Source organism: Antennarius striatus, chromosome 4 (assembly GCF_040054535.1).
Source record: "Antennarius striatus isolate MH-2024 chromosome 4, ASM4005453v1, whole genome shotgun sequence".
In the NCBI taxonomy this organism is placed as follows: domain Eukaryota; kingdom Metazoa; phylum Chordata; class Actinopteri; order Lophiiformes; family Antennariidae; genus Antennarius; species Antennarius striatus.
The window spans coordinates 25731474-25756565 of NC_090779.1; the positions used below are offsets into that span (position 1 = coordinate 25731474).

A 25092-nucleotide genomic window follows, 5' to 3' on the forward strand; every position below is an offset into this window, starting at 1 on the left:
AATTTTTCTTGACCGGCGGGTCAAAAATTTATTTTGAGACTGGTGGGTCAATTTTTTTTTCTGACCGCCGGATCAAAATACTGTTTTTTTGGCAGACCAGGGGTTCAAAACTCCTAAAGATGCTTTTTCCTTCGTAGACTGGCAGGACAAAAAAAAATTTTTTTTGTTGACCGGCGGGTCAAGAAAAATTTTTTGTTGACCGGCGGGTCAAGAAATTTTTGAGAGTGGCTGGTGAAAAATATTTTGTTGACCGGCGGGTCAAAAAGTGTTTTTTTTCATCAGACCAGGGGTCCAAAACTCCTAAACATACTTTTTCTTTATTAACCCGGTAGGGCAAAAAAAAAAAATTTTTTGTTGACCGGCGGGTCAAGAATTTTTGAGACTGGGGGTCAAAAATATTTTGTTGACCGGCGGGTCAAAAAGTGTTTTTTTTCTTCAGACCAGGGGTTCAAAAGTCCTACAGATACTTTTTCTTTCTTAGACCGGCAGGACAAAAAAAATATTTTTTTTGTTGACCGGCGGGTCAAGGAAAAATTTTTGTTGACCGGCGGGGTCAAGAATTTTTAGAGACTAGTGGGTCAAATTTTTTTTTTCTGACCGCCGGATCAAAATACTGTTTTTTCGTCAGACCAGGGGTTCAAAACTCCTAAAGATGCTTTTTCCTTCTTAGACTGGCAGGACAAAAAAAAATGTTTTTTTGTTGACCGGCGGGTCAAGGAAAAATTTTTGTTGACCGGCGGGTCAAGAATTTATTTTGAGACTGGTGGGTCAATTTTTTTTTCTGACCGCCGGATCAAAATACTGTTTTTTTGGCAGACCAGGGGTTCAAAACTCCTAAAGATGCTTTTTCCTTCGTAGACTGGCAGGACAAAAAAAAATTTTTCTTTGTTGACCGGCGGGTCAAGAAAATTTTTTTGTTGACCGGCGGGTCAAGAAATTTTTGAGAGTGGCTGGTGAAAAATATTTTGTTGACCGGCGGGTCAAAAAGTGTTTTTTGTCATCAGACCAGGGGTCCAAAACTCCTAAACATACTTTTTCTTTATTAAACCGGTAGGGCAAAAAAAAAAAATTTTTTGTTGACCGGCGGGTCAAGGAAAAATTTTTCTTGACCGGCGGGTCAAAAATTTATTTTGAGACTGGTGGGTCAATTTTTTTTTCTGACCGCCGGATCAAAATACTGTTTTTTTGGCAGACCAGGGGTTCAAAACTCCTAAAGATGCTTTTTCCTTCGTAGACTGGCAGGACAAAAAAAAATTTTTTTTGTTGACCGGCGGGTCAAGAAAAATTTTTTGTTGACCGGCGGGTCAAGAAATTTTTGAGAGTGGCTGGTGAAAAATATTTTGTTGACCGGCGGGTCAAAAAGTGTTTTTTTTCATCAGACCAGGGGTCCAAAACTCCTAAACATACTTTTTCTTTATTAAACCGGTAGGGCAAAAAAAAAAAATTTTTTGTTGACCGGCGGGTCAAGGAAAAATTTTTCTTGACCGGCGGGTCAAAAATTTATTTTGAGACTGGTGGGTCAATTTTTTTTTCTGACCGCCGGATCAAAATACTGTTTTTTTGGCAGACCAGGGGTTCAAAACTCCTAAAGATGCTTTTTCCTTCGTAGACTGGCAGGACAAAAAAAAATTTTTTTTTGTTGACCGGCGGGTCAAGAAAAATTTTTTGTTGACCGGCGGGTCAAGAAATTTTTGAGAGTGGCTGGTGAAAAATATTTTGTTGACCGGCGGGTCAAAAAGTGTTTTTTTTCATCAGACCAGGGGTCCAAAACTCCTAAACATACTTTTTCTTTATTAAACCGGTAGGGCAAAAAAAAAAAATTTTTTGTTGACCGGCGGGTCAAGAATTTTTGAGACTGGGGGTCAAAAATATTTTGTTGACCGGCGGGTCAAAAAGTGTTTTTTTTCTTCAGACCAGGGGTTCAAAAGTCCTACAGATACTTTTTCTTTCTTAGACCGGCAGGACAAAAAAAATATTTTTTTTGTTGACCGGCGGGTCAAGGAAAAATTTTTGTTGACCGGCGGGGTCAAGAATTTTTAGAGACTAGTGGGTCAAATTTTTTTTTTCTGACTGGAGGGTCAAAGTATTGTTTTTTTGTCAGACCAGGGCATCAAAACTCCTACAGATACGATTTCTTTCTTAGACCGGCAGGACAAAAAAAATATTTTTTTTGTTGACCGGCGGGTCAAGGAAAAATTTTTGTTGACCGGCGGGTCAAGAATTTATTTTGAGACTGGTGGGTCAATTTTTTTTTCTGACCGCCGGATCAAAATACTGTTTTTTCGGCAGACCAGGGGTTCAAAACTCCTAAAGATGCTTTTTCCTTCTTAGACTGGCAGGACAAAAAAAAATGTTTTTTTGTTGACCGGCGGGTCAAGAAAAATTATTTGTTGACCGGCGGGTCAAGAAATTTTTGAGAGTGGGGGGTCAAAAATATTTTGTTGACCGGCGGGTCAAAAAGTGTTTTTTTTTCATCAGACTAGGGGTCCAAAACTCCTAAACATACTTTTTCTTTATTAAACCGGCAGGACAAAAAAAAAAAAATTTTTTTGTTGACCGGCGGGTCAAGAATTTTTTGAGACTGGGGGGTCAAAAATATTTTGTTGACCGGCGGGTCAAAAAGTGTTTTTTTTCTTCAGACCAGGGGTTCAAAAGTCCTACAGATACGTTTTCTTTCTTAGACCGGCAGGACAAAAAAAATTATTTTTGTTTGTTGACCGGCGGGTCAAGGAAAATTTTTGTTGACCGGCGGGTCAAGAATTTTTAGAGACTAGTGGGTCAATTTTTTTTTTTCTGACTGGAGGGTCAAAGTATTGTTTTTACGTCAGACCAGGGGTTCAAAACTCCTACAGATACGTTTTCTTTCTTAGACCGGCAGGACAAAAAAAATATTTTTTTTGTTGACCGGCGGGTCAAGGAAAAATTTTTGTTGACCGGCGGGTCAAGAATTTATTTTGAGACTGGTGGGTCAATTTTTTTTTCTGACCGCCGGATCAAAATACTGTTTTTTTGGCAGACCAGGGGTTCAAAACTCCTAAAGATGCTTTTTCCTTCGTAGACTGGCAGGAGAAAAAAAAAATTTTTTTTTGTTGACCGGCGGGTCAAGAAAAATTTTTTGTTGACCGGCGGGTCAAGAATTTTTTGAGACTGGGGGTCAAAAATATTTTGTTGACCGGCGGGTCAAAAAGTGTTTTTTTTCTTCAGACCAGGGGTTCAAAACTCCTACAGATACTTTTTCTTTCTTAGACCGGCAGGACAAAAAAAATATTTGTTTGTTGACCGGCGGGTCAAGGAAAAATTTTTGTTGACCGGCGAGTCAAGAATTTTTTTGAGACAGGTGTGTCAATTTTTTTTTCTGACCGGTTGGTCAAAATATATTTTTTTCGTCAGACCAGGTCTCAAAACTCTTAAAGATAGATTTTCTTTCTTAGACCGGCAGGACAAAAAAAATATTTTTTTTGTTGACCGGCGGGTCAAGGAAAAATTTTTGTTGACTGGCAGGTCAAGAATTCATTTTGAGACTGGCGGGTCAATTTTTTTTTTTCTGACTGGTGGATCAAAAAAAACTTTTCTGACCGCTGGATCAAAATACTGATTTTTCGGCAGACCAGGGGTTCAAAACTCCTAAAGATACTTTTTCCTTCTTAGACTGGCAGGAGAAAAAAAAAATTTTTTGTTGACCGGCGGGTCAAGAAAAATTTTTTCTTGACCGGTAGGTCAAGAATTTTTTTTGAAACTGGTGGGTCAAAATACTGGTTTTTCGTCAGACCAGGGGTTCAAATCTCCCAAAGATACGTTTTCTTTCTTATACCGGCGGGTCAAGAAAATTTTTTTGTTGACCTGCGGGTCAGAATTTTTCGAGACTGGCGGGTCAAAAATATTTCTTTGACCGGCGGGACAAAAAGTGTTTTTTTTCTTCAGAACTGGGGGTCCAACACTCCTAAACATACTTTTTCTTTATTTAACCGGCAGGACAAAAAAGAAATTTTTTTGAAACTGGTGGGTGAAAATATTGGTTTTTCGTCAGACCAGGGGTTCAAATCTACTAAAGGTACTTGTTATTTATTAGACTGGCAGGAGAAAAAAATTTTTTTTTGTTGACCGGCGGGTCAAAATTTTTGTCAGACCAGGGGTTTAAATCTCCTAAAGATACCTTTTCTTTTTTAGACCAGCAAGATAAAAAAAATTGGCCGGTCAAAAATATTTAGTCGTCGGTCAGGTCAAAAAGTGTTTTCTTCTTCAGACCAGGGGTTCAAACGTCCTAATGATACTCTTTCTTTCATAGACCGGCGGGACAAAAAAACAACAACAATTTTTTGTTGACCGGCGGGTCAAGAATTTTTGATACTGGCGGGTCAAAAATATTTTGTTGACCTGCGGGTCAAGAAGTGTTTCCTTTTTCAGACCAGGGGTTCAAAACTCCGAAATACACGTTTTGTTTCTTAGACTGGCAGGACAAAAAAAAAATTTTTTGTTGACCGGCGAGTCAAAACGTGTTTTCTCCTTCAGACCAGGGGTTCAAAACTCCTAAAGATACTTTTTGTTTCTTTGACCGTCAGGACAAAAAAATTTTTTTATTGATGACCGGAGGGTCAAGAATTTTTTTTGAGACTGGCGGGTCAAATTTTTTTTATGACTGGCGAGTCAAAATATTGTTTTTTCGTCAGACCAGGGGTTTAAAACACCTAAACATACTTTTTATTTTTTAGACCGGCGGGACAAAAAAAAAAATTTTTGTTAACCGGAGGGTCAAGAATTTTTTGAGACTGGTGGGTCAAAAATATTTTGTTGACCGGCGGGTCAAAAAGTGTTTCCTTCTTCAGACCAGAGTTTCAAAACTTCTAAACATACTTTTTTTCTACTAGACCAATGGGTTGAAAAAAATTTTTTGGATTAGGTTAGGGTTAGGTTTAGGTTAGGTTTAGGAGTAAAGATTAGGGTGGGGTTAGTGTTAGGGTTAGATGAGGGTTATGGGTTAGGGCTAGGATTAGAGGGTTAGGTTAGGGTTAGTTTAGTGTTAGGTTGAGGTTAGACTTTGGGGTGAGGTTAGAGTTTGGGGTTAGGGTGGGTCTAGTCTTAGGTTTTGTTTAGGGTTGATGTTTAGGGTGGTTGTAAGGGTTGTGGTCAGACTAAAGGGTTAAGGGGTTTTGGGATAGGGGTAGGGTCAGAGGGTTAGGGTTATGGGGTTAGGTTTAGGGTCAGGGTGGGGTTAGTGGTTAGGATTAGGGTAAAGTTAGGTTTAGGTTAGGATTAGGGTGGGGTTAGAGTTAGGGTGGTCTTATGGTGGGGTTAGGGTTAGGGTGGGTTAGGGTTAGGATGGGGTTAGGGTTAGGTTAGGGTTAGGGTGGGGTTAGGCTGGGGTTAGGGTGGGGTTAGGCTGGGGTTAGGGTGGGGTTAGGGTGGGGTTAGGCTGGGGTTAGGGTGGGGTTAGGGTGGTGTTGGGGTTAGGAGAGCTTCTTTCAGTAATGAAGTGTCTCTCGTCCCGTCAGGCAGCCGTGAGGCGGCCTTCCTGTACGCCGTCTCCTCAGCCGGTGTGGTCTACACGTTGGCACGCGCCTGCAGTCGTGGCGAGCTGCAGTCCTGTTCCTGTGACCCCACCAAACAGGGGTCGTCCCGGGACAAGAATGGCGCCTTCGACTGGGGGGGCTGCAGCGACCACGTGGAGCACGCCGTGCGCTTCAGCCGGGCCTTCGTGGACGCCAAGGAGAGGACGGGGAGGGACGGCCGCGCCCTCATCAACCTGCACAACAATCGCGCTGGCAGGAAGGTGAGAGGGGGGGTCTGAACCGCTGTTCTGGTTTCACACGTCAGTGACTGGTAGTCCAGGGGAGACAATCAAACCTCCTCTTCCTCGCTCTCGTCCAGGCGGTGAAGCGCTTCATGAGGCTGGAGTGTAAGTGTCACGGCGTCAGCGGCTCCTGCAGCCTCCGCACCTGCTGGCTGGCCATGGCCGACTTCAGGCGCACCGGGGACCACCTCCGCCGCCGGTACAACGGCGCCATACAGGTGGTGCTCAACCAGTATGGCACCGGGTTCACGGCGGCGCATGAAAGCCTCAAACGGCCCGGGAGCAACGACCTGGTGTACCTGGAGGACTCACCTGACTACTGCGTGGGAGACCACCAATCAGGTACCTCCTGCGCTAACGCACTGGCGTCACTTCCTGGTCATCAAAAGTCAGACACGCCCCTTTATGTTTGATCTCATTAAGTTTCTCAGTTAATCCACCAATAGTTAACATCAACTAGGGTTAAGGGTGTTAAGAGGAGCCCCGCCTCCAAGGCGTCGTCAGTGATGTCACAGTGATGTCGTCCAATGCTGCTGTCCTATCTTGACACTTGTCTCCGCCCACAGGCTCGCTGGGGACGGGTGGGCGTGTCTGCAACGGGACGTCACGCGGCGCGGCCGGCTGTGAGGTGCTGTGTTGTGGGCGGGGCTACGACACGTCACGTGTCAGCCGCACCGCCCGGTGTGAGTGCGTGTTCCACTGGTGCTGCGCGGTGCGCTGCCGGGACTGCCGCCAGCAGGTGGACGTTCACACCTGTAAGGGACACACGTGACCGACCTGCCCGGCGCCACGCCCCCCTGGGAGGGGCTGTCGTTGGATAACGGACACCTCAGAACCTGGTGTGTGGACCGGACTGAACCCCACGGAGGACGCCCAGCCGACACCCAGTTCCGGTGGACATTCCGGGTGTGGAGACCCGTTAAGTCACTATTACTATTATAATAGGTATAATTATAATAAAAATACTATATAACGATAATTATTACTATTATTATAACAGTATTATTATTACTCTATTATATTATTTTGGTCTCAATGTTCTTCCTGCAGTCAATGATCCACAAAGCTAAAGCTAATGCTAAAGGTGACTCCACCCTTATGGTTTTATTGTTTTTACTTTTACATCCTGGTTGAAACTGAATATTTTCCTTCTTCATGTAACAAACTGAACATTCATTAATTCTTTAAAGTCGCTCTGAAGCCGCTGAATCTTCCGTTAGCATGTCCAAAAGTCCAGCGTTTAGTGCGATGGTTAGCATCTCCCTGTCTGTACAGGACACGACAGGGAGGAGTCTGGTCCACAGCCAATCAGGACGCAGAACACAGTGCACTGTTAAAATAAAGAATGCAGATTGGCACTAAAGAAATCAGCGACGCCGAGGTGAACTGTGTCGAACCGAGGGACTGCGTGATTTCAACTTCCTGCTTGCGTGATGACATCATTTGAATGATGTCATCACGCCGTTGTGAAACCTGTCTGCTCCCTCCACGACCTCTGACCCACAAAGTGTTCAGAAGTCCTGGAACTTCCTCTGGACTCTGAAGGCTCGTCTGCAGCCAATCAGATTGCTGGCAGAACCCGAGGTGAACCTGTCGTCTAAAGGTGAGGGGGTGGAGCTCCAGAATCCTACGGTGTTACCATGACAACAAGTGCAGAGAGCTGGGCGACGGGTCAGAACCGGGGCTCAGATCAGAGACGACTTCTGGAGGCCGAGCCTGGAGCACCAGGTGTGTGGCGGTAGCATGGGGGCGTGGCCTGTTCCAGCGGCGGTTTCCGGTTCCGGTGTGTGAATCAAGATGCTGGGAAGAAGCTGGATTGCAGCGATACACAAAAAGTCCTTTATTGAGGTTTTGTCTTCTCACTGGTTTAAATGATGGAAACTGATCAACAACAACAAAAAAACCCAAACAGCTGCAAATCAATGAAAACAAATCAATAAAGTCTAAACCAGCACCGGGTCAGAGTTCTGATCCAGTTCTGCTCCAATACGGTCCGATGTCCGGACTAAAGGTCAGTCAAACCAGCACAACGTCCTGGGTTTGAGTCCAGCTGTTCGTGTTCGGATGGAGGTCTGGTCCTGATCCGCATCCTGATCCCGATCTGGGTCTGGGTCCTGGTCCGGGTCAGATGCGGGTCAGCTGGTGCCAGAGGCTGGACGGGAGGATGCTCTCCACCTTCTCCATGATGAAGTTCAGAGGAGCGAACAGCGTGCTGAGGAACTGGAGACGGGACAACAGTCAGAATGAGACCATCAGGTTACCATGGTTACACAAACAGGTGTGTCTAGATACAGGAAGTAGAGTGGAAGGACAGGAAGTAGAAGGGTTCCAAACCCTCCAGGGAAAACGTGAGACATACGCATCGTTTGTTCACCTTATGTGTGTGTGTGTGTGTGTGTGTGTGTGTGTGTGTGTGTGTGTGTGTGTGTGTGTGTGTGTGTGTGTGTGTGTGTGTGCTCACAGCTTTAGCGAACACTCCCATCAGCTCGGGGAACTGGTGTGTGAGCAGAGCCAGCATGGCGGTGAAGGAGCAGAGGCCGGCGGTGAAGAGGATGAAGAAGGGCAGCTCCTTCTTCGGGTAGACAGACACCTCGTGAAACACTGCTTCCACGTGACACACACACACGGACAGAGGGACGGACACACACACACACACACACACACACGTTACTTTAAAGCAAACATTTACCTCACACACACCCCTACTAAAAGTTTTATTCTTCATCTTTATAAACGCTCATTTGCCTTTAATTCTGGCTGACCTTTGACCCCCTGCCTGTAACTACAGCTCACCTTTCACCCCTGCAGGGTGCCCTACCCTAGACAGGAAGGGGTTTTCTAACTGCAAAACGGATAAAGACGCACTCGGGTGAAGCATTAGTGGATTTACACACAAAGAGGTGTGTGTGTGTGTGTGTGTGCATGTGTGTGTGTCGGAGCGTCTCTTACTGGGTAGCAGCTCCCTGTCGGCCGTCTCTGTGCAGATGGGGTAGGGGTAGAACAGGTGACCTTTCTCCAGAGGGTACGGGATCATTCTGAACGCTGGACACCAGAACACACACCGTCACACCAGCTGTGTGTGTGTGTGTGTGTGTGTGTGTGCGTGTGTGTGTGTGCGTACTCACTGCCCTCCCAGGTGCAGTGGAGCAGGTTGAGCGCCCCCTCCACCCTTTTCCAGTGCTGCAGGTGGAAGAAGGCGTAGGCGATCGCCTCGCTGTCGCCTCGCTTCAGGATGTGTTCAGGAGGAAGAATCAGACTCTTCATCTCCAGCAGGTACTGAGGAGGAGGAGGAGGAGGAGGAGTAGGAGGAGGAGGAGGAGGAGGAGGAGTAGGAGGAAGAGGAAGAGGAGGAGGAAGAGGAAGAGGAGGAGGAGGAGGAAGAGGAGGAGGAGCAGAAAAAACATCAGCACAGCTGGAAAACAATTACACACTGAATCAATCAATACTCAATCAAACCAATCAATAGGGCAGCAGCGCATCAACGACCAAACACCCGCTCGTGACTTCCTGTCCGTGTGACAGCAGCGCTGGTGAGGTTTGCTAATGGTAGCGCTAAAGCTAATGCTAATGCTAACACTAAAGCTGTGGGTCAGGCTACGCCCACCTCAACGTTAACCCTCACACTAACTCTGTCCCGATGTAGTACTCAGTTCCTCCAGCAGGAGGGGGGCTCTGTGTGGCCTCAGCGGGCGTGGCTTAAGTGGGCGTGGTCTCCTCACCTTGGGAACGTGGGGGTTGAACTCCACCGCTCTGTGAATGGCCTCCACGGCGTTCATCTCGGCCGTGCTGAGCCCTCGCCGAGACGCCGCCTCCGGAGAGAATCTGCAGACAAACAGCAGTGACTACACACCGGACGGCGCGCCAGGATGTGAACAATACGATCAGCAATCGGTACGATCAGTGATCAATACAATCAGTGTTCAATACGATCAGTGTTCAATACGATCAGCGATCAACACAATCACCGATTAATGGCTCTGTTAGCGCTAAACAAACTGCTATCAGTGACCGATACTCACTTGTCGGACACCGCCCTGGCTTTGAGCAAGGCTGCTGTGTAGCATATCGTTGCAGATTTGGGTAAGCTAATATCTGGAGGAGACAAAGCAGAGGGGGGGTGTTGAGGGGGGGTGTTTAGTAAATACAGCAAAAGCCAGGAATTACACAGGATTACAGCAAAGAGCCCAGAGGCAGGGGACACAACACACAGATGCATTGTGGGTCGACTCGTTCCACCGGTGGACATGTGACACCAGGGTGAGTGGACAAACTGAACCTGAACTGAACCTGAACTGAACCTGAACTAAACCTGAACTGAACCTGAACTAAACCTGAACTGAACCTGAACTGAACCTGAAGGTCAGTTTGTCCACCACGTACACAAACCCGAGGCGACTCACAATAAACAGGAAGTGGTATCCAAAGGTTACGTAAGCAACTGGGTCTGACTAGTTCCTGCAAAAGGACCGATGGATGGATCAGTAAACTGATTGGTTAATTGATCAGTAAGTTAGGGCAGTTAGGGTCAGACATTAGAGTTAGAGGTCAGGGGTCAGAGGTCAGGGTAGCGGGCCACACCCGTGGGTCCTCACCGTCGTACTTGGCCAACACGGCCTGGACGTCGGCGTAGTTCTGCAGCTCCAGCAGCGACTCCAGCAGGTTCTCATGGATGTTGAACATACTGAGGAGAGGGAACTCCTTCATTAGCTGGAAAACACACACGTGTGTTACACGCCAGCCCGGACACCACACACACACACAGCAGGGCAGTGTGTGTGTGTGTGTGTGTGTCTGTGTGTGTTCTACCTACATCTCTCATCATCTTCACTGCTTCTCTGGTCCTCCCCAGCTTCCTGGAGCACATGGCCAGCCTCCTCTTGATGTACACCAAGACATTAGTGTCTCTTCCTGGTGGGGGGGCAGGAACAGAGTGTAACAGAGTTCAGGGTCAGGGGTTCCTGTTCAGGGTGGGGGGCCGTCCTACCGTGATGCTGCAGCTGTTGGCTGCGGCGGTAGCAGCTCTCTCCCGCCTTCAGCGCCTGTTTGAACAGACGCTCCGCCTCCATGATGGTGGTGGCCTCCTCCTCCGCCAGCAGGATGTACGCCGTGGCACAGCTGGAGGAAGAGGAGGGTTAGGGTTGGGGGCGCGGGTTCAGAACCCGACAGGAAGTGACGCGGCGGGGACTCACTCCTCCAGCTCCAGAGCTTCGTGGGCTGCAGAGATGCGAGCCTGAGGGTTCCTCTCTCTCCACGCCTTCTGCATGACTGCCAGCAAACAGACACAGCTGGGTGTGACCTCTGACCCCGAGAGGACACACACTACTGTGTGTGTGTGTGTGTGTGTGTGTGCTTACTGGCGTCAGCTGGACGGAGGTGGTCCGAGTCGCAGGTGAAGAAGGTCTGGTGGTCTTGAGCCGACAGGTTCATGTCGTAGTAGGTCAGAGGCTCTCGACCCGTCACCCAGGTGTACCTGCACACAGGTGGAGAGGGGTGTGGCCAGTCAACAGGACGAACGATGGAGCAGGGGGGGCACAGAATGGGGAAGGGAGCGTCACTCACCGGTTGTATTCAGCTCCACGGAACAGGTTCAGCGGGTTCCTCCACACTTTACATTCTGTAGGGGAAGAACGAGTCATGTGACACGTATGATGTCATTAACCCGACACACTCTGATCTTTACTGGGACTGATGGGTTGTTGTTCATCAAACATTCCTTCAGATAATTTAAGATATAAAAGCCAACAACAGAAATCGTTAAATATTCTAACATTAAATATCAGCCTGGATTTGATTTGATTTCACATTTATTTAACATTTTATTAACATTATCAGTTCGGATTTGATTATATTTCACATTTTAATGTGAATATTAATATGTGATTTACAATTAAATCGGTTTAGATTTAATTGTATTTCACAATTATTTAACATTTATTTAATAATAATAATAATAATAATCCTTTATTGTCCCACAGTGGGGAAATTTGTGCGATCGTGGCACGGGGTAGGGGTGGGGGGTCATACATACTGTAAATACTTAAATAAGAAACTGTACATACATATTAACATAATTATGCAACATATGAAATATATTCACATATGGTAACATTAACATATCATATTATCAGAAATTTACAGTAACATTTTACTCTAACCTTAATGTCAGTCTGGATCTGGTTTTATTTCACGTTTATTTGACATCAGTTTAGATTTGATTTTATTCAAAATTTTATTTCACATTAATATCAGTTTGAAATTGAATTTATTTCACATTAATTTCACATTTATTTAACATTTTATTCTAACATTAATATCAGTCTGGATCTGGTTTTATTTCACATTTATTTAACATTAAACTCACCCGACACGCTCTGTCGACTGGAGTCCGCTTCCCCATTGCTGGTGTTGGAGTTGCTGGGGGAGCTGTTATCCACGCCGCCCAACAGGGGGCGCAGGTGGCTCACGGACACCTGCTCGATGAACGACGTCCCGTACTTCCTGAAGTACCACCACTCAAAAATCTGGAAGACAGGAGAATGTCCAGCTGTGACATCATTCACACCGCAGGACGACCAGGAGGAGGCTCCGCCTCCATCAGAACGACTAGGGGGAGGAGGCCCCGCCTCCATCAGAACAACGAGGCTTCGCCTCCTCCTTATGAGGACGTAACAATCGGTGTCACTCAGACAAAAGAAAAAGGAGATACAGCTGTTAAAAGACAAAGTGGACGATCTGGAGGACGGGGGGAGACGAAACAACATTTGGAAATTAAATCTTCCTAAAACTCTGACAGTCGTGACGCAGAGGGTTTTCTGGAACGGATTATTCCAGAGATTTTCAGCCCTGAAAACTCACAATAATGAATCCTGATCAAACAGGTTTAATGTTGTGACATCATAAGTAGGCTTTACATGTAATCGAATTGACCCATGCTAACACTATCATTGGGTGAGGAGAAGGCTTTCCCTACAACTGAACTTAGTTTTCTTTTACAAACTCTCAAAGAAATGAATTTTGCAGATAGACTTATCCAATAAGTTGAAACCTTCTTTAATGGTCGTGAAGCACAGGTTCTAACCAAAAGGTTCCTGTTCAGTGTTTTTTAACTATCCAGAGGAGTCTGCAAAGGCTGCCCTAATGCCGCCATATTGTTCTCTATAGCCATAGAACCACTGGCTATCGCCATTCGCTCCAACATCTAAATTAACGGTTAACAGATCAGCTTCGGTCCACATGAACACCAAATATCTATATCTGATGACCTCTTGGTTTCTCAAACCCATGAAGCTCATTTCCTTCTCTTATGCAATGCTTCCATCAATACAGACCTGCATCCAGACGCAAGTTAAATCAAAAAGCGAGGCTGTGTCCTTCAGTATACAGGACAATAATATTAGAAACCTAACAAAACCTTTACTGTGGTGCCCAAGTGGATTTAAATAGGTGTAGAAATACGAATATCTACAAGCAGATTTTTGCAGAAAACCACATCGAGTTATTAGACCAAGTTGGACCTACAGAAATGGTGAGAACTGCCTTATCACTGATTGGAAGAGTAAACACAATTAAAATGACTATTCTCCCAGTTTTTATATCTATTTCATTGTGTTTGAATTACAATTCCTAACAGTTTCTTTAAAGAAATAAACAAAGCTATAACTAGCTTTTTAATGGAAAAGTAAAATACAGAGAAATAGATTTTCAGCTTTGTACTTCCCATAAATCTTCCTCAGTTAAGAACTGATTATAGAGCAGCTCAGTTTCGTTCAATGTGGTGCTGGTTAGATGGTACGGACACTGGAACACATGGAACAACATTTAATGAAGAATGTCCCCTTACAGGTTCTTCCCTCTGTGGCATGTAAAAAAGCTTTCAGCAATCATAATTTAAGTTATTTCAGTGGTGTGAAGCTCACACAACCACAGGTGTAATACTTCACTACCCCGTCACACGTCCCTCACCAGATGGGAGGCAGAACTTTAAAACAATGGGTTAATAAAGGTACAAAGACAAAGATTTGTACACAGAAGGTAATTTTATCACCTTTCAAGAGCTTGCTAGAAAATTCAACCTTCCAAATAACAACCTATTCAAATATTTTCAAATCAGACACCGGGAGAACAAGAGACACACAGATTCTCCACAGATTCCACCAGAATCTCCTCTAGAAGAACATTCAGTGAATCTACACCAACAAAAGGTCTTCTGTCCTCCACCTGCTCCATCCTGAACAACCACCTTACAGTTTATGATTAAACCAATAAAAACAAAAGGGAATCGTTAACTTTAAAACATTCAATAGTTCCTCTACATCACCATCATCACTGGGAATCTGAACCTCACTGGAGGTGGAGGTGGGGGCAGAAAGCAGCCCCTAACCAGCAACCCTAACATCTACCCCTAACCCGTAACCCTAATATCTACCCCTAACCTGTACCCCTAACATCTACCCCTAACCTGTAACCCCAACATCTACCCCTAACCTGTTACCCTAACCTCTGATCCTGAATGCTACGCAGCCACAAAGCTAGCAGTACACACAGCCTTCTGTAGACGGGTCTCCCGTTCGCTCAGTGTGACCTCTGAGCCCAACACCCCGTGACCAGCGCCCCCCACCGGGTGGTGACCCGGGGCGAGTGGGAGGGTGAGATGGTTCTTACCAAGATGAGTCCTGAAATGAGGGACGAGGTTCCCGTCAGAGCCACGTAGAACTTGGGCGTCAACGTATTCAGAAACATGCTCACTGTGAAGACAGAAGAGGAGGGTTAGAACACAACACGGGGTTAGAACACACAACACGGGGTTAGAACACACAACACGGGGTTAGAACACACAACACGGGGTTAAAACACAACACACGGTTAGAACACACAATATGGGGTTAGAACACAACACGGGGTTAGAACACAACACGGGGTTAGAACACAACACACGGTTAGAACACACAACATGGGGTTAGAACACACAACACGGGGTTAGAACACAACACACGGGGTTAGAACACAACACACGGTTAGAACACACAACATGGGGTTAGAACACAACACGGGGTTAGAACACAACACACGGGGTTAGAACACAACACACGGTTAGAACACAACACACGGTTAGAACACAACACACGGTTAGAACACAACACACGGTTAGAACACACAACCACCATCAGCACAGACGGGTCACTGGTACATCCACATCCATGTGGAACCACCTCACGTCTGCCACACACACGTGTGACACTACAACGCTAACGGCACGGCGCTAAACGCCTGGTCCTCCAGAGCTCTGGTGGGACGTGAACCTACAGCAACAATCCAGAGAGCCTCAGACTGACGTGGGTCAGGTACCAACTACACCCAGAACAGAACCCATTGTCACCAGAACCACTGCAGAAAGAACCAGACGGCCTGAAGGAGGAGCATCCAGACCAACGGACTGATCAGAAGACGGAAAGTAATCAATAAGGTGATCAGTAAGGTAGTCAATCAGGTAATCAAGAAGGTCCATCAATAAGGTCAATCAACAAGGTTCATCAATCTTCTTCTTCTTTCAGCTTTTCCCTTCAGGGTCTCCACAGCCAATCAGTGTCCTCCATCTAACCCTGTCTTCTCATCCTCTTCTCTCACACCAACTACCTTCATGTCCTCTTTCACTACATCCATAAACCTCCTCTTTGGTCTTCCTCTAGGCCTCCTGCCTGGCAGTTCAGAACTCAGCATCCTTCTACCAATATATTCACTATCTCTCCTCTGGACATGTCCAAACCATCTCAGTCTGGCCTCTCTGACTTTATCTCCAGAACCTCTAACATGTGCTGTCCCTCTGATGTACTCATTCCTGATCCTATCCATCCTGGTCACTCCCAGAGAGAACCTCAGCATCTTCATCTCTGCTACCTCCAGCTCTGTCTCCTGTCTTTTCCTCAGTGACACTGTCTCTAGACCAAACAACATCGCTGGTCTCACCACAGTTTTGTACACCTTTCCCTTCATTTTAGCTGAAACTCTTCTATCACACATCACACCTGACACTTTCCTCCACAGTGAGGTTCATCAATAAGGTTCACCAAAAAGGTTCATCAATTAGGTCATCATAACATTCATCAATGAGGTCATCAATGAGGTCAACAGCACCGTCATCAATAAGGTTCATCAATAAAACTATTTCTGCACCCAGAATATATTCCTTATTGTAATTATTGATCCCTGATGATCAGAGTATCTATGGAGCTGAAGCGTTGCACCGCAGACAGAACCAGTTAAACCCACTGGAACCGGTTCTGGTTCTACAGCGAGCAGCAGGAGGATCCTGGGATATCAGTTAGACCCAACAGAACTGGGATCAGAACCAGGTCTCAATCCAGAACCAAGTCTCAGTCCAGAACTGTGTCAAAACTGGGTATCAAACTAGAACCAGGTCTCAGTCCAGAACCTGGTCTTAGTCAAGAACCGTGTCAGAACCAGGTCTCAGTCCAGAGCCTGGTCTTAGTCAAGAACCGTGTCAGAACCAGGTCTCAGTCCAGCACTGGGTCAGAACCAGATTTCAGTCCAGAACTGGGTCAGAACTGGGTCTCAAACCAGAACTGGATCAGAACCGGGTTTTAATCCAGAACCGGGTCTCAGTTTAGAACCAGGTCAGAACCAGGTCTCAGTCATACCGGGTCAGGTTCTGGTATGTACACCAGTAAAGGGTAGTGTGTGTGTGTGTGTGTGGGGGTTGTTGGGTCCGTTCCCTGGATCACACGGAGGGTAAAGAGCGGAACAAAGTGCCCCCTCATGGAGGCTCCGCCTCCTGGAGTGGCGGTTCTCCTCCTGAAGAAAGGCTCCTTTAAGGCCGGCCCCCGCCCGCACGGCCCCCAGCTGCCACCGGGCTGCGCCGCTGAGAGCACACGGCTGTTTTCCTGAAAACACCGGCCCGTGTTGTCCAGCCAGAACCGTACGCCATGAGGAGACAGCAGGGCCCTCTGGGGGCGGGCCCTCTGGGGCGGGGGCACCTGTGGCTGCTAGGGGCGGGATCAGGTGATCAGGGGCAGAATCAGCGGGTGGTTTTTATTAACTACCCCTCCAGTGGGGTTCCTGAGATCAGCGAGTTCAAACCTCCGGTCAAATAACCTGTGATCACATGACCACGGGCACTAGCCCAGGTGTGATCCCACCAGGTGAGATCCCACCAGGCGTGATCCTGCCAGCCAGGTGTGATCAGCCAGGTGTGATCAGCCAGGTGTGATCCCATCAGGTGTGATCCCACCAGGTGAGATCCCATCAGGTGTGATCCCACCAGGTGTGATCTGATGTCAGACTCTTTACCTGCATCATATCCAGCAGCACGAACTGAATGATGACATCATCACACACCCAGAAAAATATTTGTCGCTGGTGGATCAATCAGGATCCTGATTGGTTTGGTTTATGTAACAGCTCTCCTGATTGGTTATCTACAAACGCTTTTTAAACCAATCAGACTGTTTTGTGGAGCTTCAGCTTTATTTCCTTTTACGTCAACACGACTAGAGCAGAGCTGATTGGCCCAAAGATCAATGGCTTTCTGTAACAACATTTGACTCTTTCCTCCAATCAGATTGCAGGTAGAGAGCGACGACAATCTGTTTGATCTGGAACAGGAAGCTCTTCAAACACACACATGATGCTAAATGTAGCCCAACACACGCAGCACACGCCTCAGAACACAGCTAGCGTGTTCCTGTCTGCACCGCGGGTCACATGACCTACCCTCCATCGTGCCGCCAGCAGCACCCCCTCCCTCAGACGACCCCCCCAGCAGCACCAGGCATGAGGCTGAGCAGCAGCTAGCAGCCTCCATCACCACCGGAGGCCCCCGGGCTGGCTCCTCCTCCCTGATTGGCTGCTGCCTGAGTGACATCACGCTGACGCCTCCCTCGTCTATCAGTTAGTAACCCAGCAGAATAACTGCAAGGTGGGGGGGACCAGTGCAGCCAATCAATAGCATGGGTTTTAATGAAAGGGGGGAGAAGCAGGTGCTGCTCCGTCTCCTCCTCCAGAGGTAACCATGGCAACCCTCACACAACCCCCCAGCAGGATGGAGGCAGATTCACAGCGAGCATCACCAGCCCTCCACCGGTGATCCCACACCTCCCAGTGTCACCAGTGTGTCACATGACCTCTGACCGGCCTGATGGAGAACCTGGGGGGTCCGGCTCTAGAACCCCTGAGCAGCATTTGAGGGGGGGGGCATCCATTTATTAGACTGAGCGACCTTCAGGTCACATGACTCCTTTGTCTTCCTTCAGCAGACACGACACAGGCAGGATGGAGGGCTAGCAGGGTTAGGCTAGCGCTGTTAGCACAGATGATACATCAGGGGTGTCAAACTCAAGGCCTGGGGGCCAAATGTGGCCCTCCACATCATTTTATGTGGCCCCCCAGAGAATAAAAGGTCACAGTGTCTAAAAATAAACGGGTCAAAAGTGTTCTTTGACCAAAACTACATTTCCCACAATGCAGTAATTCAGTCCATTTGAACTCTGACAGAGACGTCAAACAGATGAAAACTAGCTGCTACACCTGGACCACCTGGAGGGTGGAGCTCCTGTGGCAGGTTTAACCCCGTACTGACCCCTGTGGAGACAGACGTGTGTCTCCAGCAGATGGAACGTCTCCTGAAGGTCCTCCAGCCGGTTCCTCCTCCACCTCTAGCTCCACGGACAGAAATAGCCCAAGTCAGCAGTTGCCACAGAAACCTCATCGCTCTGCCGTTTCGCCATTCTTGCAGGCGTTTCCATAGCAACGAAGACAACGAGTTGTCGCCGGAGAGCCGTTTGGCCCCCGACGCACGACTATTTCCATCAGCACCTCCTGCTGCTCCTCACAACGGAGACGCTCAGGCCGTTAGCCGCTTAGCACCGCGCTTATCAAACGACATCACAGTATCCGACCGGTCCGAGCACGGCCCCCGAGCCATCCGACGGGATTCCACCGGCTAATTCCATTTCTCAGAGCGCTCTTATCAGCTGACGGACCGGCGCGACCCGGCATCAGGTCTGTGTGGCGTTCAGGGTCAGGAATTAACCTGGGAACATTCAGACTCCTGGAGAGCATCACAATTTGATCATTTAAGATATGTGTAAAACTCAAGGCTTGGGGGCCAAATGTGGGGGCCTCATCATTTTATGTGGCCAGTGAAAGCATAAAAGGTCAGAGTGTCTAAAAATACATAAAAATAGTAGACTTCATTTCCCACAATGCAGTAATTCAGCCCATTTAAACTCTGACAGAAACGTTGTGAACAAAGTTAATAAATTCAGTTATTTAACATTAAGGAGTAGTTACATTTAGTTACATTACACTGAGTTACATTTAGTTACATTTATTAGTTACATTAAGGAGTAGTTACATTTAGTTACATTACACTGAGTTACATTTAGTTACATTTATTAGTTACATTAAGGAGTAGTTACATTTAGTTACATTACACTGAGTTACATTTAGTTACATTTATTAGTTACATTAAGGAGTAGTTACATTTAGTTACATTACACTGAGTTACATTTAGTTACATTTATTAGTTACATTAAGGAGTAGTTACATTTAGTTACATTACACTGAGTTACATTTAGTTACATTTATTAGTTACATTAAGGAGTAGTTACATTTAGTTACATTACACTGAGTTACATTTAGTTACATTTATTAGTTACATTAAGGAGTAGTTACATTTAGTTACATTACACTGAGTTACATTTAGTTACATTTATTAGTTACATTAAGGAGTAGTTACATTTAGTTACATTACACTGAGTTACATTTAGTTACATTTATTAGTTACATTAAGGAGTAGTTACATTTAGTTACATTACACTGAGTTACATTTAGTTACATTTATTAGTTACATCTGGCCCTTTGAGGACAGCAGTTATGCTGATGTGGCCTCAGCGAAAATGAGTTTGACCCCCCCTGGTTTAAAATGATGATGATGATGATGATGATGATGATGATGATGATGATGATGAAGAGGAACCGGATTTAATCAATGGCTTCAACACGAGGGGCTTTAAATTTATTATTTTGTTTGAGACGACCTGTGACGTTTACAGCTAGCGCTAAAGGCTACACGGTTTGAGCTAACATGACGTCAGGGCGTGGCGTAGGAAACTACGCGTTCAGGTTTCATCTTCAAAATAAGAGCATCAAATATTTCAGATGAAGGATTTTGTTCTTCCTGAATTTCTACAAATTTCAGTTCGCATCAATAAACAGACGATAATCAGATCAGATAATCAATACCTCCCAGACACCCTCTGATTGGACGGGCTGAGGAAAGCTGAACTCACAGGTGTGGACGTTTAGACGCCTCCTCATTAACCCTTTCAGGTGACTGGGTGCAGACTTACGGTCCAGCATCCTGATCAGAACCGGGCCAGAGGACAGACGCAGGTCAGAGGTCAAACCCCTAGACATGAGCTCAGTGTGTGAAGATGAAGATGATCCCAAGTGGTCCAGGATGGGGGGGGGGGTGTCCTCAGATGACGTCAGTCCTACCTGGCAGGGAGACGAGGACCGTTTGCAGGATTATAGATTAACAGATTAGAATTCAGATTGTGTTTCACCACTTTAAGGAGGTATCAGGATCCTTTCTGGTCCCCATCCAGCCCCCACCTGGACCTGACACCCCCGTCAGGTGAGTCACGCCCCCCAAAGAGGACAGGTGGCCCCCGCTTGTCGCCCAGAAACATTCCTGTCATCGTTTCCCCCCCGACGTCACGCCGATGGCGTCAGCACGGCGGAAACTGTCATGAAGACAGAACCTGTAACCGCTGGGCGACAGGTGACTACCAGTAACTATGGTTACTATGATAACTATGGTTACTATGATAACTATGGTTACTATGGTAACATCTAACATAGAGAAGCGATGGTAGTTCAAGACGAAATTATGTTTGCAAACCAAACTGTCTCCAACCCACCATGTCCTCATGTTGGAGATGAACATGGACACGAGCTGTTTCCATGGAGATCTACAGGAAGTAGCCTACAGAAGAGGCTCCTCCCTCCAATCTGACCAGGTGAGGTCACGACCTGAACCTGAACAGGAAGTGTTGGTTCAGAGTTCTCTTCCATTAACAACCCGCTAACAAACAGTTAGCTCATCAGCTAACGGCTCATCATGGGGCTCAGAGAATAGCTAGCATTAGCTAGCGCTAGTTGCTAAGAGCAGAGAGCGTTAGCAGGAAGTGTTACCAAGGAGTGCTGGATAACACATGTTCAGACTTGTTCATCAGATGATTAGATTCTGCACGAACTTGTTTCTCAGGAGCCGATTGGCTCACGTCAGCTGTGACAGTTAAGCTGACCCCCCCCCCCCCATCGGCTCAGAATGGGACGCGTCCACTTCAGTTTTATGAAGGTGATGAAAACAAACGCACCTGTGTGACTACAGAGCTGCCCAACACAAACACAAGATGATTTCTGTCAGGCAGAAACGTTCAGCACTGAGTCAACACTGTGTGTGTGTGTGTGTGTGTGTGTGTGTGTGTGTGTGTGTGTGTGTGTGTGTGTGTGTGTGTGTGTGTGTGTGTTTATTTACTGCCATCACCAAATTAAACATCAGACCCACAGAAGCTGACCCCCTGGTGACCTCAGGCTCCAGCACGAATTGGGACGTGACCCCAGACCAGACCGTCTGTTAGCCTTCAGTCCAGCTGACCCCTCATCAGGTACATCACACACCACACAGGTGAGAGGGGACACACACATGCTATATGCTACATGCTACATTAGCCTTGGAAGCGTGCTAGCTCTGCTTGGCACTACGCTCACGCCTTCAGACCTGGAAGCACAAGCGAGGCTTCTGGAATCACCTCCAGTGAACGCCTCACACACACAGCGATGAGGCGACGGCATGAACACACACACACACACACACACACACACATATACAGCAAAGCCAGTCTGCTCGGCGTGACGAGCTAGCAGAGGTGCTAATGCTAATAAATTGGTAGCTCCCAGATCTCCCCCCATGCAGGCTGCCACCGGAGGCAAAACAGGAAGATGAGACGTTCGGATGGAGAGATGATGGAGGAGGAGAGGAGACCCGGCCCCCCCAGTAGAACACACACACCAACATGGAGGAGCGGCTGGGGAGGAGGATGCTGGTACTTACATGAGGACTCGGTGCCGAACATGGCTTGGCCGGGAGCTGTGATGGAGAGGAGGAGGAGGAGGAAGGAGAGGAGAGGAAGGGGGGGGGAGAGGGGGGTTGGTGAGCAGGCGGCTACACAGCGGGGGTCATCAACGCTATACAATGTAGCCAGCCAGACGGCCAGATGCCCCGCGCCGCTAGCCCCGCTGCTTTAAAGCCCCCTCCACACACACACACACACACACACACACACACACACACACACACACACACACACACACACACACACACACACACGGTCCAGCCGCGAAAAAAACAAAAAAACAAGAGGCCTCCTGGAGGATCGGACCGATCAATCGATCGATAACTAAAAACAGGCTAGCTGTGGTCGCCAGGCGCTAGCTAGAGCATCCCTCCTCCAGCCGGCGAGATCCCGCTTCTCCTCCTCCCCTCCGTCGCTCCGACTCCTCATTCCTCTGTAGGCTTCACTGATGGAGGGGGGGGCAGAGAGAGAGAGAGGCTTTCCCGGGGAGGGGGCAGAGGGAGGGGGCTGAATGGAGGACTGAAGCTGGTGAAGAGCCGCCGCCGCTGGAAGACAATAGCTACGCAAACAGAGTGATGTCACGACTGGAGGGGGGGGGGGGCTGCTGCCAGATGGAGGGAGGGGGGAGAATGAGAAGAGGGGAAGGAGGTAAAGAAGGGCAAGAAGAGGAGGAGTGGAGGAGGAGAATCAAAGGAGAGGGGAGGTGACACACACACACACACACACACACACACACACCTGGCCATCAGGGAGCCAATCAGCACGCTTCAGATTATTCTAATGAGGCCACAACATCCGAGCGACCTGTCCCGACACGAGCTACAGGTAATGAGGACCCAGGTCCCCGTCTGGGGTAACAAGAGCTTCCTGCCCTGGTCCCCTAGCGAGCTACGCTACGCTACGCTACGCTATGCTACGCTACGCTGGAATCATTTCATTTCTGACACACGCCTCAGTCTGGAGCGCCACCTGGAGGAGGTCACTAACGGACTCACTAACAGGCGTGTTCTTGACGTGTTGACCGCTCACGTATGTCAGATGCACGGTCTCTGAACTTAAGCCATGTTCTCTTCCAGACGGTACAAACCAATCACAGCTGTTAAAGCTCCAGGTGGGGGGGGGTGTTTTTGAACAATGCCCCCCCATCACAAAGCACCAGCCCAAAAAAGCATCTCCTTCTAGTTGCTAAGAAACTGAACATAAGCCTGAGAGGAGCGTGGCCTCCAGCAGGAGGGGGGATGAGGACGAGGACCAGGGTGAAGGCTGAGGTGGGGGGCATCAAACTGACGCCCTTTGTACCAGCTGACGTTGACTCGGCACACACCTGACGCTCCAGGTGAGCCCGTTTGCATAGATCCAAATGTGTCCCCATCCATCAAACTGTCTCCGTATGCAAAGCAGGACGCCACCGCGAGGGATGGGGGGGGGCTGGAACCAACAACCACCTGAACGCCGGTTTGAACCAACAACCACCTGAACGACTGACGTCTCATACGTGATGAAGACTTCCTGTTGTGGGCGGGGCAATCGGCCCCATCAGAAGTAGGGACACATTTCAGGCTGAGATCGCATTACCCGCCGGGGACATGGGTGCTAAATAAAGGTCCAGGACTGGTCTGATCCGGATCTGTGTGTGTGTGTGTGTGTGTGTGTGTGTGTGTGTGTGTGTGTGTGTGTGTGTGTTGACCCCAGCTTGACCCGGGCCTGACAGTTCTGCTTCAGGGGTCGGGTTCGGGGCGATTCGGTACCACAGACCGGGCCGTAGTCTCCACGCCGACCTCCTGACCTCATGTGACCCAACACTTTTGGCCACTTGGCTCAGAGCCGATCGACTGATTGATCAATAGATCGATTGATGGTTTCAGAAGTTCTGTTACACATCGATGAACCCATCAACAGGAGGTTGCTATGGAAACAACTCTGTACATGTGAAAATGAGATCGAGGTCATTATTGATGACGTATGTTCGGGACGTGGTCAGCGCGAGCCTGGACCCACGGGACCGGAACACACGGTTCCGGTTCCGGTCCACGCGCTTCAACAGACCCGAACCCCCCACCACCAGCCTGAGCCCCCCGGTGAAGCCACGCGTCTCCGGTTGGAGGCTCATCACCGGCTGACGTGAGCAGAGGAACACCGGGCAGCCGGTGCGCAACCGGGGGTCCACCGGACCGGGTAGGACCCGGTAGGGTGTGGGGTCAGAACCCGGACCCACACCAGTCTGCTCCCCGGTGGGTGGCTGAAGGGACCGGGGCCCGGCCCGGTACCGGCACCGGCACCGGAGCACGAGGCGCTCCGTTTAAACCGGTGACGCTCGCGCTGCTAGCTAACGGCTAACGGCTAACACAAACTTCTTGAGAGTGGAGACCGAGTGGATTCGGTGACCGGGTGTGTGTGTGTGTGTGTGTGAGTGTGTGAGTGTGTGTGTGTGTGTGAGTGTGTGTGTGTGTGTGTGTGCTCACCTCGGTGTGTGTGTGTGTGGGGGCCGGTTCGGGTCGCAGCGGGCATTCCCTCCCCAGCAGCCCGTCCTGCGTGTCTGCGCGGCGGCGGCGGAGTGACGACGTGTCGCGAGCCGCGCTGGAGGCGCTAAGAGCTAAGCTAGTTAGCTAAGCTAGTTAGCCACCGGCGGGCTAACCGGGACGACTAGCTGCCGCCGCCAGAGGGCGCTGTCCCGGTTACCTGTCCCGGTTAGCCCGGCGTCCATTCAGAACGGACCGGACCGAGTGACGTCATTCGAAGCGACGGGAAGACGGAAGAGTCAAAACAACAAAAAACACGTAAATATGATCGAATGACGTCACTAACATCAACACTAGCGCGCATGCGCAGTTCATCGGTACACTTCCGCTCTAAATTTTAAATTTTATTCTAAAGCTCAATGCGTTAGAATTAAATTAAGATCAAATAAATTAAATTTCTGCCACCAGGTGATGTCACCTTATTTAGATATATACTTTATTAATCCTTAATAAATTTAATAAATGTATTTTACCAAATTAATCTTTAATTATTAAGTCTTCTATTTTTTAGATCATTCTAGCTGCTTCCGATTTGTAGGGAATAAACCGTGAAATAAAAAATATAGTCCTGAGTGGTTTCCATAGTGACGGTCAAGACCCTTAAACACCCCCTACCACAATCTTTCAC

At 47.9% G+C, this 25092-nt stretch overlaps 2 protein-coding genes across 9 annotated transcripts in view; one reads left to right on the forward strand and one right to left on the reverse strand.

Annotated features, from left to right (window-relative positions):
- wnt2 (wingless-type MMTV integration site family member 2) overlaps window positions 1–6560 on the forward strand; it is a 34351-nt gene extending 27791 nt beyond the window's left edge. Inside the window, exons 2-4 of the mRNA XM_068313254.1 lie at window positions 5490–5767; window positions 5866–6130; window positions 6355–6560. Coding sequence (XP_068169355.1) covers window positions 5490–5767; window positions 5866–6130; window positions 6355–6560 — 749 coding nt within the window. The remainder of the gene's footprint in view (window positions 1–5489; window positions 5768–5865; window positions 6131–6354) is intronic.
- Window positions 6561–6969: 409 nt separating this feature from the next.
- LOC137594278 (suppressor of tumorigenicity 7 protein homolog) lies at window positions 6970–24676 on the reverse strand. 8 transcript variants are annotated; one of them, XR_011035222.1, is made up of 17 exons: window positions 24408–24676; window positions 20095–20302; window positions 14450–14532; window positions 12150–12309; window positions 11348–11402; window positions 11143–11258; window positions 10978–11053; window positions 10773–10903; window positions 10599–10696; window positions 10381–10495; window positions 9808–9880; window positions 9508–9610; window positions 8914–9064; window positions 8738–8830; window positions 8250–8392; window positions 7744–8008; window positions 6970–7599 (listed from the first exon to the last, which is right to left on the reverse strand). XR_011035222.1 is itself a non-coding variant. In XM_068313658.1 (16 exons), the coding sequence occupies exons 2-16, from the start codon at window positions 20219–20221 to the stop codon at window positions 7913–7915; spliced, it is 1617 nt and encodes a 538-aa protein (XP_068169759.1). In that variant the 5' UTR covers window positions 20222–20302; window positions 24408–24676; the 3' UTR covers window positions 7609–7912. The 8 variants fall into 8 exon arrangements, 7 of the variants coding, with proteins under 7 accessions (XP_068169759.1, XP_068169758.1, XP_068169764.1 ...); XM_068313658.1 differs by lacking the exon at window positions 6970–7599 and having other exon boundaries at window positions 7609–8008; window positions 8250–8389; XM_068313657.1 differs by lacking the exon at window positions 6970–7599 and having other exon boundaries at window positions 7609–8008.
- Window positions 24677–25092: the final 416 nt, after the last annotated feature.